The sequence below is a fragment of the Chaetodon trifascialis genome, chromosome 9 (genome assembly GCF_039877785.1).
Source record: "Chaetodon trifascialis isolate fChaTrf1 chromosome 9, fChaTrf1.hap1, whole genome shotgun sequence".
Lineage (NCBI taxonomy): Eukaryota > Metazoa > Chordata > Actinopteri > Chaetodontiformes > Chaetodontidae > Chaetodon > Chaetodon trifascialis.
In genome coordinates, this window is record NC_092064.1 from 12,823,192 (window position 1) to 12,841,445 (window position 18,254).

At 43.1% G+C, this 18,254-nt stretch overlaps 1 protein-coding gene across 1 annotated transcript in view; it reads right to left on the reverse strand.

Annotated features, from left to right (window-relative positions):
• Positions 1-9,385, reverse strand: part of veph1 (ventricular zone expressed PH domain-containing 1) — a 67,122-nt gene extending 57,737 nt beyond the window's left edge. The window contains exons 1-3 of the mRNA XM_070970269.1: positions 8,962-9,385; positions 8,598-8,816; positions 4,800-4,974 (exon numbers count right to left, since the gene is read on the reverse strand). Of these exons, the coding sequence (XP_070826370.1) occupies positions 4,800-4,974; positions 8,598-8,816; positions 8,962-9,099 (532 nt within the window). The 5' untranslated portion in view covers positions 9,100-9,385. The remainder of the gene's footprint in view (positions 1-4,799; positions 4,975-8,597; positions 8,817-8,961) is intronic.
• Between the last annotated feature and the right edge of the window lie 8,869 nt (positions 9,386-18,254).

Genomic DNA, 18,254 nt, shown 5'->3' on the forward strand with positions numbered 1-18,254 from the left:
GGTGAAATTGAATGTATTTTGTACATAAATATATTTTGCATAACATGACTGGATGAATGGAAAGTGAGATATAAATAAAGATTTCAAGTTACAGTATATTCCCTCGCTGGATATGTGGTGTCAATGTTGTCATTTTAAAGTTTCATCATGACCATATTTGGGTATAAAGTCTACGTATGGATTATAGATACACTCAATAAATAGACTGCACTCATATAGCACTTTTTGACTTGCACTCGCCACAATAATTTGCCCCCGTAGGTGCCCCCATGTTTGAAAAAACACAGCAAAAATACCCTCTTGGATGGTGGATAAAACATGACAAAGCAGGCTCTGTGATGCCCTTCCAGACAAGAAAAGGCAATGCTGCAAATTAAGTAAGTAAGCAAGTATCTATGCATGTCTGCCACTGACAAAACATCCACCACTGTGTATAAATCAGATGAAGGTTAACACTTAAGTTCTACTCATAAAGCTCAGAACAGTAACAGCAAGGTGCATTTATTAGTACAGCATCCTCCAAACATAGAGTTCAAAGTGCTTTACGTAAGGCACAGAAATGCATGAGATCAAGATTTGACACAACACAGCGTAGAGGAAAATAAAATGACCTTTCTCCAGCTTTTTCTTGTCAACCGAACATCTACTATTGAGAAAGAATTGTTTCTGCTATACGAGCCTTGGATTAAAATTCAAAACTACACTTGTCTCCATAAATAATGTAACCAAATTCTCCAGAGAGCAGACATGCAAAGTTGGATGAAGATGATATACAGCACACACAATTTAAATTCATGACAAGTGTCATGACGATACTCAGAATCTGATACTGAAAAGACTGTAACTGTAGACAAACGCATTTCTTTGCTGCTCACATGTGCTTGCAGTTTACCGTGGCACGGTAAACTGTGCGATGGGCCCGCTGGTGAAATATGACAGGCCTCTCCTGCAGCTATAACCTCTGCACAGCCTCCAACTGTTTCTGTAACTGCGACTTGTTACGAAGTTAAAATGTCACCTTTAACATTCAGGACTCTCACCCGCCCCAGACTTTTCCCGCCGTGCCTTGTCTTCAGCTTACAAGCCAGACTACACTAACTACTCATGTTTTGAAGCCAAGGACACATCACTTTGACGGATGACACATTCCAAATTTCGGTGTTAACGTAAGATCAGGTTTTATTGAAAGAAGGAAGGAACTCTTGGCTCTAATTCCCAATGGGGCCAAAGCAATGCCACATGTCTCTATGTGCAGGTACTGGTTACTGTAGCAGGCTATAAAACCTCCTTTCTGTATCCTGCTGCTGACTTCCTGTAACTTGTTAACACACACACATACTCATAAAGCTCACCACACTCTGAACTGACATATACCATGTGATAAAAAACACAACAAAGAACAAAGCACAGCAACACAGTGTCTTCCAAAGAACTCAAAGAAATAATAGAAAATCAGCAAACATGGGCATGTGGCAACCTCAGGCTTCTATAACAAACTTATGGTATAAACGCACACACATACTGATACACACACACATGTAACCAACCCCTCACACCCCCGAAACCCATTACATCAGCTCACTTCCTGAGCGGAGGACTGCAGAGGAGAGGTCATCTGTTATTGCTTCTACGAGCAACATGCGTGTGTGTGTGTGTGTGTGTGTGCAGTTCGCTCTTAGTCTTGTGTTTATGCTGTGTTGCATATACGTCGAGGTTTTCGGAGGGTAAGGCAGAAGTGGAGGCTTGTTAAATGAGACTGAAATGTTCAGAGCGGTAAGTGGATGAGCCTCAGCAGTGGGGGTAAAAACTTGAAACTTGCCTTGGCTGCATTAAAAACTGCCCAAGGAAACATGAATCTGAACTCACTTTAATAAAGCCCTCCAGCAAGTCGTGTTCGCTTTCATCCTCCCTCCACCCTCAGCATGTGTGTGTGTGTGTGTTATATTCCAGCTTTAATAAGGCCCACCATCACTTCATCACCCCCTGTCAAGCTGGATCACAGCCAGTGGAAGCTTAAGTGTGTCTTTGCATATAACTTTCTGTCTCTCCCATCTTTTCTTTCTCCCTCTTTTTCTCTTTTTCTTCTTTTATTTCCACCTCGTCTCTCTTAGCTCGCAAACGAAGGCAGGTTTCACTCTGCATTAGTAGACACCAATGTCCCGCAGTGTGATATTATGTGCTGACTGATGCCATAAACCTATTGGAAATAAATCTCGGGGTCAAAGTTTTGAAACAAACATAATGACTATATCTCCCCCGAGAGGCTGACGATGAGGAATTTGATATTTATTTGTTTCTCTAGTATCAAATGAACTGAGCTTGACACTGAGCGCATTAAGATGTATCACGGAAGGCCAGCGGTGCAACTATGCAACACTGAAGTTGTTACTTTGAACTTTAGCTGTCAAAAGCAGCTCCAAGAACAAAACACTTACAGCTAAACATGTTTCTTCCTGATACAAGGAAATACCTGAGGAGCCAAGTGGCAGAGTATGACAGAAAACACAGAAAGGCAATGAGTTCAGCGGTAAACAGTAAAATCTACATTTGAAGCACGGAGTTCAGTTTATTACTCGCTGCCATCTTGATCTCTGCTTGATTGGTGATTAGGTGGAACAAACCATATTATTCTCTGGTTGAGTGGAATTGTTTTCTAATTAGGTAAAAATGCTCCAAAAAATCCATCAATTTCTTAAAGTTAGCCTGTGGAGTTTTCTTGTGAACAAAAATAAGATAATAATTTACATTCACTGTCCAAAACGCACTGTGAGTATCCTTAAGGTCTGACAAATGTGCAAATATTTCTGTTCCTTTCCTCATTAAAAAGCAGATTTTTTTAAATGGTGCATTATTTAAATAATACATAATAAATGATGGAATAGAAGCAAAACACGGACCTGCTTATGAAAACATCGCTCCACAGCGTCACTAGTGGTCAAAAACTTCACAGTCTGCCTAAAATGGAGCAATAATTTCAGAAAAAGATGGTTTGATGTGATGATTCTGGAGAGAAGCTGTCGGGTTTCTTCCTCTAGAGTCCACATTCAGCAGCAATCAGAGGAACTGCATCTTAAAGTTGAATGCACACGGCCACTTGTTTTACACATAAAATGAAAATATTGCATATTGCTCCTTTAATCTGAAAAACACCTCATTCTGTGTTCCCACTGGCAGGGGCCACTTGCTGTCTCTATTTTCACCCACAGCTTTATGAACCAAAGGTGCAAAGTGTCTTCCAACTATCTGACACTCTAAGCCCAAACCCTGGCTAAACTTGGCTAAAATGAAGCAGACCGCAGAGAGCTAAGCTGTTTCATGTGCTGAGCTGCTGGCGGAAAATGTGCTCGGTGGGAGCATCACCATGGTGGGCGCCTCACTCTGGTGCTGCGTGAGGTGATTAGCACCACGTGCTAGTGTGTGCACGCGTGTGTGCGAGGTGTTCGTTCAGCATGTTGCCAAAAGCGTCAAATGATTCACAGAGAAAAACACACCTGCACGTGCAAATACACACAGAGCCTCACAAAATCATGTTCACATAAATGTGCAAGTGAATTACTTCAACAGACAGTAAACTGCTCTCTATTAATTGAAACCCTGCACAGCAACCACAGGGTGTGTGTGTGTGTGTGTGTGTGTGTGTGTGTGTGTGTGTGTGTGTGTGTGTGTGTGTGTGTGTGTGTGTGTGTGTGTGTGTGTGTGAGGGCCTGGGGGGGTAAACAGATCTCCATCAGGCACTGCTAACTACAGCCCTTTAGACACCGACACTCCACTAATGAGCTTGAAATCATCTGTGTTGAAAAAAAGGGTTAAAAGGGCAGAAAAAAAGGTTTCAGGGAATAGCCGTCTTTAACGACTGGCCAGAGGTCAGCTCAGTCCCCCTCCCTGACCCGAAGTGTTAAGAAGGGAAGTTGTTGCAAATACTGATCGGCTCAAAGTCTCACGTTACACCCCTGGATGATTTTCAAAGCACATTAGCTCTGCTTTGTGAGACGGGAGGAGTTACGTCATCTCATGAGCAGAATGACACGCGTGGACAAAATATCCCGCATTATATCAAGTCAATGAAAACAACGAACGTGTTTTATATGCTTGGACTGCACAAGACGAAACATCCAAAGTCCCTTTCTTTCCACAAAAAACAGTTCTGACGTATAAGTTTCCACGTTGCATCGAAGGGCCATCAGGGAAATGATGATGTGCAACAGCTGTTATTTGCCATCATTATTATCTTCAATGAGCTGGCAATCATCACATTATTCGCTGGGGCTCATGATAGGATAAGACTGTGGTTTGCTTCTACAACTGCTGATTACAACAGTAATCCATTTTTCCACTCCAGTAAACCAGCTGATCCCATTGTTGCAGATCTGCTAACAGCCCTCACAGAAAGAGCCTATTTCAAGTGCTATTTCTACAAACCACACCCACATGTCAACCATTAACAACTAAATAAATACACTAACGCCTCGTTGGAAAATCCCTTCCATGTTCACTCTTAAGCAGAGCTTTCCTGCAAAGCTCACTCTGTGACTCTCTTCCTCTGTAGAGCCTCTGCAAAAGGCTCACGGCCACACACACAAACATCTCTACTGTACATGCAAAAGAAGACCTGTATCGATGCGGGGCAGCAGAAACTAAGGAATCGCACAGCATCAGATCTGAAAGGGTAAAACTTGAACCACATCTAGTCAGCATGGCAGCACAAGGATTAAAATATGTTCATTCAGATTGTGCATGTGTGCATGTTTGTTAACACACACGCAGAAATATTCTTTTGTGTGTGTGTCTGCGCGTCCTACCTCCCAGCACGCTGTGTGTTATGGCCTCTGTGTGTTCAGCCAGCAGATCAGCCTTAGCTATAGCAGCCAGGGAGAGATAGCTGGACATGTTCCTGCTCAGCTCTCTGTTCCCTCTCTGCAGGAAGCGCACCGCCACCGGGATGGCCAGCACCATGACTGACGGACAGCTGTAGTTCTGAGGAGACAAAAGGAGAGAGGAGGTTTGAGGAGACGGCAGCATCTTTTCAAAGGGACAAACCAAATGCTGCACACTTCAGTATTACCAAGTCCCTGTTCAGATGTAACACATATGCACAGACAGAGGGAATTTTGTAAAGCGAGTCTACAACACAGGACACAAAGTGACTGCATTCACAGACAGAACACTGACAGGGGAGGGATCCATTTGATGGACATTCAGCTCTCTCTTGTCCTGGGTTTTCATGGTGACCACAGACTTCATTTCTTGTTTTCTACAACAGCCCAGAAGCACAGGTGTCTGAGGCACTGAGAGTACACCAGACAACACGCCAGACAGCGTGGCCTAAAAATATCCTCACGACTGTGAGCTATGCATCAAATAGATTTTTGGTCATCTGAGACAAAAAGCAGCAGCTATGAGTCAGCGAGGAAGGTGTATTGTGCTTGAGGACAGACACAAGCAGAAGTTTGTCCCTGTGATCATTTATTGAAGGAGGAATGAGGACGGGGATATGAAATGCACTAGCTCCCTCAACAGGTCAGACTGAGACCATGTCTGTTTGAACAGTGTTCAAGTGAGGGAAACACAGCTGCGTGTGTGCGTGTGTGAGAGACAGAGACAGAAAAAGGGGGAGGAAAGACACAGACACGGGAGACTGCAAGTAATCCAAATTCATATTCACATTTTTAAGACCCTCTGCAGTGATTACAAACATTATGTTTGCTCCCAAAGCAAAGTTCCTCCTTTGTTTCATGGTGTATCACTAATCAGTGATGTTCACTCTTTGGGTGTCATAATCTATCCTTGCACACGCACTTTCAAACTCTAGCTGCCTCATCTACCTCTACTTTAGAATATCCAGAATCCCGTTCAATCTGATGTTCACTGTTGATGTGTTTGAGAGCTGTCTGTCACACCTCTACTCTGCCACATGATGGCAGTGTCCACAAAAACTTTATTATTCCAACAATCAAGATGATCTGTCTATCGATCTGCCTATATTGCATTATATTTGGCAGGCAATCGTTTCAATCTTAACATAGAGAACATTTTTATCTTATGGATGTATATTTTTTATTTATCTGTCCCATCTCTCTCTCTCATCTTATTAGGGAGAGTCACATGAATGTCAGACGCAGCACAGATCAAGCCATAAGCTAGAAAACTGTGGGTGCATGAGTTTGCGTGTGTGTGTTGCACGCAAGCAGTGTACAAATGAAAACCCTTCTTCCTTAACAGTCTGTCGCTCACTTCTCTCTACTTCTCTGTGGGAGCTTCAGTGGAGAGGTGAGAAAAGTGTTGGTGCGTCTGCAGATTCAACATGACAGGAAGACAGAGAGAGCAGGGGAGATCAGAGGCGGGATAAGACAGTCAGAGGGTTAGAGAAGGTAAGACAGAACAAGTGAGGCAGGGAAAGTGGGCAGAATGAAGTCAAGAGAGGAACAGATTGAGAGAGACAAAGGAACAGCGGCAGAGTGAGGAGAGAAGCACTCTCCTGATAACTGTTGGAGTTAGGACATCAGAGCCTAGAGCTGCTGCTGTCAGAGCTGTCAGAACTTTTAGTCTCACCTCTACATGCGTGTGTGTGTGTGTGTGTGTGTGTGTGTGTGTGTGTGTGTGTGTGTGTGTGTGTGCATGCGTGCCTTTCATCAAGAATCAGTCTCATTACGATGGTATTAAGCACATTCCCATTCCCACAGGAAACGAAGAGAGGGAGAAGGTAAGGGAGAGAGGGAGGGAGGGAGGGAGGGAGAGAGAGAGAGAGAGAGAGAGAGTCCCTTTGCTTTTACTGTAATCCTTTTTGCTGAGGAGGTCCGATGGGGAGAGATTTTGATTTACATTTTAAAGACCTCCGGCAGAGATTACATAAACTATATTTGCTCTTAAAGCAAAAATCCATCTTTCAATATGTTTCATGATGGATGTTATAATTTCTTCTTCTGTACTGACTTTCCCTCAACCGTCCTCATCTAATTTTATGACCCAGAATGCCTTTCAAGCTGGTGATTACTGTTTTAGATACATGAAAAATTGTAGCTTATAATTTGTCTCCAGTATGACTGAAAGTGAAAGCAGCACCAAACGACGAAATAGACCCAGAAAAACAAATTGCATGGCCAGTATTAGCAGAAGCGTTGGTTTGGACTGGTGTTTTCTAATAGGGTTGGTGAATGGATGAATATATCAGCTACCTGTGAGCCCATGCAGGTTGGTTTTTTTGGTCAATTGTCATGATTTTATTTTGCTAATTTAATGGTCTAATGCAGTCGCACCCTCTGAGGGGGTGACAAGACTAATCTGACAGGTCACAATTTAGATTCTTTTTACAACACTTCCATAATCATTGCTTCCTCCTCTGAGATGTTGATCGGTTTTACCTCATCAGGCGTCAAACAGTTTTACAGATGAAACAAACCGAGACCTTCATTGATTGGTTGAAATGCTCACAACTCAGGGACATATTCAAGCTGTGACGAGGGGAGGTACAAGCAGTGGCACAGCGGTGTCATGGTGGGTGGGTATACCCTGGCTATTCTGTCATAAGATATGATATCTTTAGAAATATATATATATATACTGTCATAGTCTGAACTATCCAACAGTATGTAAAATAGTTCAAATTTGATCAACGTCAACCAACTTCAACAGTAAAAAACTACTAACACATTAATGTATCAGTGATAATAATCCAACAATATGATAAATTCATAAACTCACTCTGCATTATCAATACTTTTACTTTTGATGTTTTACGTACATGTTTCTGCAGGACTTGTAATAGAGCATATTCATATACAGCAACATTAACCCATAACCCATAAACCCTTCAAAGAAAATTATGGGGGATTGAATTGAATCAGCTAAATTAACTGAGCAGATCATAATAATTTTTCTAATTGTGACATATATGTCACATTAGGTTTTCCATGACAATTTCAAGGTTAAAGGCCCGTTGTGACATATATGTCACAATGATATTTATCTGATTTGTATTATATCAATTTGTTCAAGAAACGTGTTCACAACAGGCTAAATGTAATAAAGGACATGTTATGTAAGCATCAGAATTCTTAAATGGCTTGAATCTTACCTTTAGCAACAAAAAACAAGCTTTTTAAATTTAGCTAGTTCGGTCACGCGTTAACCTGGGACACAGACATCTTGGAAATGTTGTTATGGGAACACAAAATGACATGACCTGTCACATGACCAATCAGGATGTTCAGTATGTGTCACTTTGGGACTTCATGAGCTAAAGCCAAGGATAAAGCTGTATGAGGAACTTTCCAGGACATTTAAAGGACTTGTGACACCTGTGTCACTGTGGGTTCTTTTGGGTTATGAAACCCCTGCATGAAGCACCATGGCAGCCAGTGTCATGTTGCTAACTCATGCAACTGCTTCTCCTTCGAGTTCATAACTGTTGAAAGGGTCATCGCTGTCAGACACTTGTAGACAAGTGTAATAATGTGCCTTCTCTTTTCCATACCAAAGGTATGTTCCATATGTGCAGTTTGTCCTTCAGGTAAAACAATTAGAGGAGCACTTTCCTCTGGAATACCACACGACAGAACAATGTCTGGCATGTGTTTGTGTGCGTGTGTGCGTGTGTGTACCTGCAGGATACAGCTGGTGATGTCGGAGGCTATCTTGGCATGTGGTGTGTCCTCTGTATTTTCACCTTGCGGGGTGAGGTTGTGTTCCAGACACGACTCCCACAGCCCCACCAGCGCCGTGCTGTGTAGCTCGATGGAGCCCGTCTCCCTTATGGCTGTGGTGATGCGCGTTATGCAAATCTCCACCACAGCCTGGTCGTTGTCATTGGTCAAATAGTCCTGTCACACAGTAAGAGGATGCAATGATAAATTAAGGACAAAAAGATGAATTATGGATCAGGACATGAATAATAAATTAAACTGACATTTGCCTTGTAATGTTTTGGACAAATATCATCTCTGTGTGTTGCGTCTACCTACTGACCGGTGAGCAGGAGATGGCCTTGATCTGGTCCAGAGCCTGAGACAGACAGTCTTCAATCTCTGCGTCCTCCAGAGAAAACAGATCCCCTGCTCTGGAGAGATCCCTCTGCCCCAGCACCTGGCTGAACAGCTGGTGCATCCTGGTCCTGGTTTAGGGCTGCTTTCAGACCAGTTTGAGACTGGTGCTGCCCAGTTTAAGATCCCTTAATGGAGAATGAGTATGAGATTATGTCCCTGACATTATGTTTTCTCTTGTTTTTGGGGGACCATTTAGAGACTATACAGAGTCGCTGGCATTGGGATTCCAAAGAGGAGAACGTGAATCCTTCCTAAATTACCTCAAGTTAAGTTTCAGGCATTATTTTAGACATTGTGGGTCCTGTGAATTCACTCTAACTGGTAAATTAACCACAAGGATTCATAGAGAAGATTATTAATAAGTTTAAAATCCCTAATTCTGTGAGTTTTTGTTGAAATTGTCTTCAGTACAGTCCAGGATCAGGTAGGCTGGACAAGAGTGGACGAGTTTGGCCAAATGTCTTTCTGGGTCTGCCTGAGGCCTGTTACCATGGAGACAAGGCATATTGTGGAGAAGGCAGTCTTTGCAGAGTCCTGTTGGGGGGAGAGAGGAGGATTAGATCAACTAAATGGAAGTAAATGCTGAGATGTTCATTTTTGTATACAAAAATATATTCTGGCAAGAAGCTGAGAATGAGAAAATCAAGTTTGAGCCAATAAAAGAAGCTGTAGAGGTTTAATTTGATTTTTGGTCTCAAGAAACATACATGGACACCTTGGACAACAAAGAAACAAACATTTTGGGAAAATGCCTACAGACTGGGAACAAGAAAAAAAGTTAGTCGAGGCCAAAGGTAACAAAAGAAAAAAGAAAGAGACAAGAATGAGCTTCAGGTGAATTGTTTTACCCTCAAACAAAGCCAGGCTAGCTGTTTCCCCCTGTTTCCAGTCTAAGCTAAGCAAGCCAGCTGCTGGCAGTGGCTTTATATGAAATGCACAGACATGAGAGTGGTACCAATCGTCTCATCTAACTTTGAGCAAGAAAGCAAATAAGCATATATTTCAAAATGTCAAAGTATCGCTGGTGGTGGGTTCATGTTCATGTACCCCTCCACTGTCTGTCTCCCTCATCCATCCCTCTCCCTTTTAAAATCCTTTTTCTCTCTCTGTTTTCCTAAGTGTAAGTTAATATGAACTGAATGACTCTAAATGTGTGACGTACCTGCTTCAAAATCATACAGACCCACCAAAATGCACATATAAACATGTACTTCTATACTTGTGACAACACTCACTAACATAATGCATTCCCCAGTCCATCACAACTAAAACACAGCCAACCCTCACCCTACGCTGAGCCTAAACCTAATTCTAAACTAACCCCAAAAACCAAGTCTTAACCCTCAAACAGCCATTTGAAGTTGTGAGGACCAGTGAAAATGTCCTCGCTTTCCAAAAATGTCCTCACTGTTGGTTAGCTCACTACATACCAAGTACAAATACACGTGCATGCACACACACAGACACAAACACATGCATGTACTCTGGGAATGTGTGACTACAGTTTCCAGTTGACAGAGGCGTTTATTTAAACTGTGCAGCCTCAGTGACATTCTGGGTGAAGTTCAGTCTTTAGTCCAGTGCATATTCTACGTTGTGGTGGGTTCAAGCCAAACTTATGAACCATTTCGCCTAAATGGCTAAAACAGTATTTACACGACGAATCTCAAAAATGTTTTATTGCCTTCAAGTAATGCATCACTTGTTAGATTCTTAATATGTTTTATTCATTGCAGTATTAGTGTTCATTACGATGCAGTACAATGGTTCATACATCTGAGGCTTCAGTGAGAGTAAACGCTCTTCTGCCATATTATGAATGGAGTCAGGGTTGTGGGAATTCAAAGGCACCATGTTAACCATTATCCCTGTGTCTGTGAAACTCAATTAAACATTAAAACATTAACCCTACGAGGGGCACCAGAGGGGCAGAGGAGAGTTTTAGACTCACACATACACAATTTATGTATGCTTGTTTCTAGAGCTGTTTTATATCTCTGGCTTCACACAAAGACAAGCATATCTGTCCTCCCACATAAAAATCTAACACACACACACACACACACACACACACACACACACACACACACACACACACACACACACACACTATCTTCCTATGCCTTCAGAGAAATATTTTGCAAGTAGGAAACACACACACTCTTCAAGGCAGCCACCCAGCTCGCCTGCTGCCTCCTCTCAGATGATGAGCAGCTAAGCGTATGTATCTGTGTCATTGTCAGCTCCCTGCACCCGCTTCCCTCTACAATCAGACGTCATCTCGTCCTCACACCGTTTCTCTGAAAGTCAGTCTGGAGCGAGCCCAAGCTCGACCAAAGGACGGCACAAAGCGGAGCACTTGGGAGACCGATATCTCTCCTGCCAAGCCGGTGACGGCCATGGAAATCTGCCCATTGCCAGGATACCACATCAGGAATTCTTATTGGTCAAAGCCAGGCTGCTGGGACCAAAACAAAAACAACCATAAATACAAAGCAGAGATTTATCTGTCACGCACAGACAGTCTCACGCACACGCACATCTATTATCCTTGTTGTGTGGAGCAACAATCAGAGCTATTTCTGTGCAGGGTTGAGGTACAGTATGTGTGTGTTGGAGGGGCATCAGTTACCAATTAGCTGCAGCATGTTTCCTACATATACCGACTGTCTACTCTTAAACATTATGACACAAAAGTTATATCCTCAGTTGCTTGTTTATTAAGTACAGATCATTTTGGAGGCTGTAGTTTGTGCTGCTGCTGCATCATATATTCCCCAATCAGCCAGCCACCAATCAGTAAAGGGGGGAAAAAATATGTATTAAGTAGAAAAAATAGAAATTCAGAAAGAAAAAAGAAGATAAAGAGGCAGGGGGAGCGAGATGGACAGGATGAAGACACATCAGGAGAGGAGGAGGTGTGAGGGTTGGACACACACATTCAGAGTGAAAGACAGCGAGCAACAGAGGAACAGACAGAGACAGAGCAGCCGAGAGAGAGAAAGCCAGAGGTGGATAATGTTTCAGTGTCCTGAATTCCCTGTGTAACCTGCAGACAGCTCGCATACTGAGCCTCCATTATTCTACCTGAATGCCTCACCAACACACTCTCGCTCTCTCTCTCTCTCTCTCTCTCTCACACACACACACACACACACACACACACACACACACACCTTCGCACATACTGTGTAATATATATATACACATGCCTTCCTCTCTCTCCTCACTGGTTTATTTACTGTATCCCCTTCCTGCTCTCACTATGTCACAGCCCGCCTGAGTGACTGAGCGCAATGTGTGTGTGTGAGTGTGTGTGTGTGTGTGTGAGTGTGTGTGTGTGTGTGTGTGTGTGTGTGTGTGTGTGTGTGTGTGTGTGTGTGTGTGTGTGTGTGTGTGTGTGTAAAAGCAGAGGAAAAAATGGGCTTGAGGAATTTCAGTTCTTAAACAATCAGCTAGTTACTATTAATCACCCAGCTACGGCTCAGCAAGCTCAGGAATGCAGCCTCTTAACACACACACACACACACACACACACACACACACACACACAATGTAAAAGACAGTTGCGGTACCTAGTTATCAGCTGTTTTTTGTGGTGCACACTTTAAATGCTTCACATTTGACTGAACGGTATATCCGAGCTGCACTTTTCACGTCCCTCTTGTTGGCATGTTGTCGGCCACACGTCTGCACAGACTCTGACAGTCTGCATTCTTGCAGTGGAATTCAGCTGAATGTAAAGCTCTGGCAGGCACCCACATGTTGCAGGAGAGCTGCGAGGGGGCCACTGGGTGAGGGGTGACAGGGGGTGCGTGCTGGGGGAGGCCGACGAGAGGGTTAGGGGCTACGTGAGGACAATGTGACCGAAGGGCCTCCACCGCTGCCACTGCTGTCTTCACTCGGCACTGAGAGAGAGAAAACACTGGCTCTTTTGTATGACCTATAGGACAGACCACCCCTCCCTCCCTCCCTCCCTCCCCCGTCTCTCTCTCTCTCTCTCTCTGCTCAGTCGGCCCTATCCTTCTGTGTAAGGTGCACCTGCTTGGCCTGTAAGACATCTCACACACACACACATTCACACACAAATACTTCAGAAAGGAGCTGGGTGAAAGGGAGAGACAGAAGGGGACAACAGGAGAAAAAAAGTCCTGCATTCCACTGTTTTCTCTACATTACTGCTTCATATCTCTGAGTATGAACTAAGAAACAGAACGAGGAAGAGATATTTCTCCCATCTATTCCTTCTTTCTGTCTATCTGTCTGTCACACTTAACAGAGGTTCCCTGGTTGATTTCTTTCACTCTTTCTTTGTTTATTATGCACATAATTATTATTTGAGAGTGGGGGAGAGTGTGGGGGGATGGAGAAGAGGCAGCCTGAACCCTGTTGGAAAGCTGCTTTTCAAAGAAAAAAAAAACTGAATTTCTTCGTCTAACAGCATTAAGATAAAGATAAATATGGCAACTGGCCGTCATTCTGCAGACAGGAACCCTTTGAAAAGACATCGGCTCTGGCTGTCAGGAAAGCTGGTGGGTATCCTGAGAAATGAGGCCTGTTTAGTTCATTAAACTTCATTAAACTTTATCAAGTTTGATCTGTTCTAGGGCTGCAACCGACGATTATTTTCATTATCGAGTAACCTGACAATTATTGTCTATACAACTTCAGATATAACAAAATTCCCCATTCTGTTTTGTTTTTTTTTTTTACATTTTACAAAGTGTCCCAACATTTTTGGAATATCCAATATCCAAAATTGGGTCGTATAAAAGCAGCAAATATTCACACTGGAGATGCTTGAAACAGAGAATATTTGTTGCTTTGTTGTTTGCTTGAAAAATGACTTTTTCAATTACTTGATTACCAAAATTGTTGCAGATTACCGTTCTGTTGATCGACTACTCCAATTCTTTCAGTTCTAATCAGCCAAAATACGCCATCCTGTAATATCTCATGTTTTGGTCACACAATATCATGCTGAGCAGAAACCCATCGTCCATATTAATGCTATGATTAAAGGCTGGTTACATTGGTAGTTATTCCCTATAACTGGGCCAATCAGTTATATAACTGACGCCATGAATTTCATGAATAAGTAAGACGAATAAGTCACAAAGAAGAGATTCCCTGAAGACCTCTTTGGAAATAGGTTCACGCTGCAGCAGAGAACTCCGTTAAGTCTTCTTGAAAGATAGACCCCCGAGGTTTAGCTTAGGAACATACTGTAGGAGTGCACTGTATTATATGTGTGTGTGTGTGTGTGTGTGTGTGTGTGTGTGTGTGTGTGTGTGTGTGTGTGTGTGTGTGTGTGTGTGTGTGTGAGAAAGTTCTCCATTATTTATACCCTGCAGTTATGCAGCTGTGGAGCAACGATTGGGAATTACAGTATGACAGGAGCCGGAGAAAATAGCTACTGTAAAACACACTGAAGACACCGAGAGATAAAAACAGACAGAATGGGAAATATGGAGAGGCGGAGAGTGACTGAGCATGAGGGGGAAGCCTATATCTCGCTCTCTCTCTGGAGAGCGGTCACTGTGGACCTGATAAGAGAAACCAGAAGCAGGCCACAGGAACATTTAATGTGGCACTTATGGATGTCACACTGCCTAATGCAGACAGAGCAGAGGTGTTGTGAATAGCAAAGAGATAAGACTGTTAAGACACACGCGGACTGATATCTGTTGTGCACGCCTGGCCTTTTATCCTCTTTGATGGACTGATGGATTCATTGTTTTGGCTCTATTGCTGTAAGCAGTGCTATTACTGACAGGCAACGGGCATAATGTACATCGGATAAAAGTTACCTGCCTCACTGTGTAACACCAAAAGTTGTTTCTATAAAAACTCTCAGCTTTAACCCAGATTGGTCACACAGAAATATCTTTTGGGACTCACCGCGCTGGATTCGAAGGTGAAACTAATTTGAATCCGAGACAGAAAAAAAAGACGGTCTCTATAGGCTGATTCTAAAATGACTCCACTGTGCGTTTGTGTTCATAGGTGTGGATGTAAATGTGTGTGTGTGTGTGTCTGAGTCTCTGCAGGCGTAACTGTGTCAAATGCCAGCGAATCCGACAGAAAGCGTGGAAGGAGGGGTTCCGCTTTGCTCTCAAGTTTGGCTCTGCTGTGCTGTGAGACTCGGAGCTGCTGAGAGGATTTCCACAGCAGAGAGAGGAGAAGCGCCGGCTGGTGTAGTGCATTACCGCCACACTCCGCCAGCTAACATTCACACACATTTTCTCAACCATTCATTATTCATTACTCCCCTCTGCCTTCCGCAGCCCAAACTCAAGAGTCTCGCCCTGAGTGCTGAACGGAAGCATGTTCTGGTTTCAGCGTAAGGGTCTGACTCAGGAGTGCAGCCTTGAAGGCAGAAATTCAGTGCACTAAATGTTAAGACCTGATTCTTAATAGTGAGCTGCTTTCAAACATCCCCAATACATGTTTAATATGCTTCTAAGTTTAGAAATCTTTTCATATCTGGCATCCACCACATTATCTAGGTTTCCTGCTCCCTGAGTGAGTGAGCGGGCTGGAAAGGTGATGAATCACTGCTTTCAAGGTGCATCTCATGGAAAATTTGTGTCCTAATACATTGTGCTGTTTCTCAACGATATAAACAACTTCCTTTTCTTAATTGGTGAAAATCATCCAAATGTCATCAGAGCAAGGAATGCAAAGACGCCAAAAGATAACTCCACATAAGCTCAGTTTAGCCATCCTTTTCTAGAAAAACAAGACAAGCAATCCAGTGTGATGAATAAATGGATTGCAGGCTGCCATTTGAATGAGGTTAACAGCAGTTTAGCATCAAATTCGTTACATACAGCGAGCATTTAATAGCCATTTTATAGAAATTAGGCGTAAAAATTAAGTTCGCGTTCGGGACAATCCGTCTTATGCCCCTCCTTCCTGGGACATCCACATCTGTCGATCTCAGAAGTCCGTGACCTTGAGGAGTCCCCCCTACCCCCCCTCCCCTCCATGTATCCACACACTCACAGGTGGAGCAACAGTAGATTTAGATAAAGCTTTAACAGAAGAGATGCACAGAATAAACGCGAGCAATGCCACTGAACTTGCCTTTCAAGCTCTCAGAGCACATTCCACTGTATTTATACCGAAACACGGAGGGAGAGACGGGAGGGGAGGAAAGACATGGAAGTAAAGCAGGTGTAAAATGAGAAGTCTGGCAGCAAAACCTAAAATTATTTACTGGAATGTGTCATGTGTGCATGTGCCGCACTTTCAACCTTGCCGCTCGTTTATCTTTAAAAGGGTAATATGTGTTGTCCGCAATTAGCCTACATTGTCAGCATATGCAATGACTAACAAGAATTTAACCCTATATTACATCCAGTGCTTGTTGTAACAACCCACAAAACACCTCTCCAATCCACCTGCGCGCTCCCTTGTGTATTTCTATTTGCATTTCCGAACTAAACGGCATCTGATGAGCGATTAGGACAGACTGAGACGCATCGGTGCGTTGGCCGCCGATTTCACCTCATCCAGTCAACTTTCCAGACATCAAGGAATGCGGGTGGCATTCATGCATTTGAGCCGTGCAACGCGTGACAGACTGCCATGCAACAAGAAAAACCCAAACCTGATTCAATCCCAAACACCTACAGCGTTGGACAGCTTACCTGCGCCGTGCAAGACGAGGACGCACGGACGGACACTGGATGTGGAGCTCCGTTCAGCGCCTCCAGCCCTCGGTCAAAAAGCGGCACATAGCAACGCCAATTGCCCCTCCACAGATTCAAGTTCCCTGGCAGAGGAAGCCTTATGTTCATCGCCGGACACCATTGGAAAGCGCGCCACCGTGCGGCGGGTCGATGAGGGCGCGCGGCGCAACAGGTGGAAGGAGGGAGGGACAGGTAGAGATGCTACCTTCATGTAAAATCGGGAAATATGGGGAGTAACATGTCATTTGTGACCAATCGAGTACCAATTCATCAGATGTCACAGCAAATTAGATCATGTAGCTTACGTCAGAGTTAAGACAAAGACTAAATGTAATGGTTAAGGCTGCATGGAAACCCTACAGCTCAATATACTGTAGATCAGTGTTTTTATATGTTTTAATCTGTTAGTAATATTGTTCTTTGTGAAATAATTAACTGACACCAAATCTGATCTCTGCCAAATGAATCCAAGCATCATTCACATGTTTAAGTTTGTGTAACTCTGCTGTGGCTGCAATTCTAGGCCTGTGCTGACTGACCTTTTGTTACAGGGTCAATTTTGGTCTTGTTTCTGCTCACTAATATTTGAAATTCTAATCTAATCATCGTGGGAGTTTACAAGGAGCTCCTAGAGGGAACGCTGAGAGAGAGGAGCTGGCCCAGTGACTTCATGGCCGCATGCCAAACCACAGTTATCCGTAATCCCTTTTGCCAGCTCGGACAGACTGTTCAATGTTTGCTTGAGTGCAATAATGAGACTACTGGAAGCAGCTATTTATATGGGGTGAGGAGGAAAAGGCGAAGACTATAGTACATTTAGCAGTTATTGGGCCAGAGTCCAGACAACAATTTACTGTATGCTTTAAACATAGTATTATCAGTAGTAGTAGTAGTAGTAGTAGTAGTAGTAGTAGTAGTAGTAGTAGTAGTAGTTGTTGTTGTTGTTGTTGTTGTTGTTGTTGTTGTTGTTGTTGTTGTTGTTGTTGTTGTAGCAGTGATCACAGTAGAAGTAGCAGCACCTGCAGCATAGCAGTTAAATTAAATAGATAAAATACAAACAATAATGAAGGAAGAAATATGAGTGCCGTACCAGAAAGAAATATATCTAGTCAACGTGCTTATTGGCTGTAATTTATTTTATTTATCCATGTATTTATTTATTTTTGCTCCATTAAGATTGCATAGAAACGGCGTCCATGTGATCAGTACGTAGCGGTATTTCCCCAGGCATCATCCATCGAAAGTGAATTGGAAAACATGTACGCGGTTTCCGGCGCGTCAAATTAATAGAGGTTGTGAGGTAATTTGCCTTCAAAATAAAAGCACAGGATTTGACGCTTCTAAGTGGCTGCTGGTGTAAAGTGGACACATCAACACGTAGGAATTTTTGGGCCAAACTAAATCACATTTGTTAAATGGTTTCCATAAAGCATATTCTATACATCCTCATTCATCCTCTCTCTTACTCCATTGTAAGCATTCACTGTCTTAAAACCAAATGCATATCTATGTCATATGA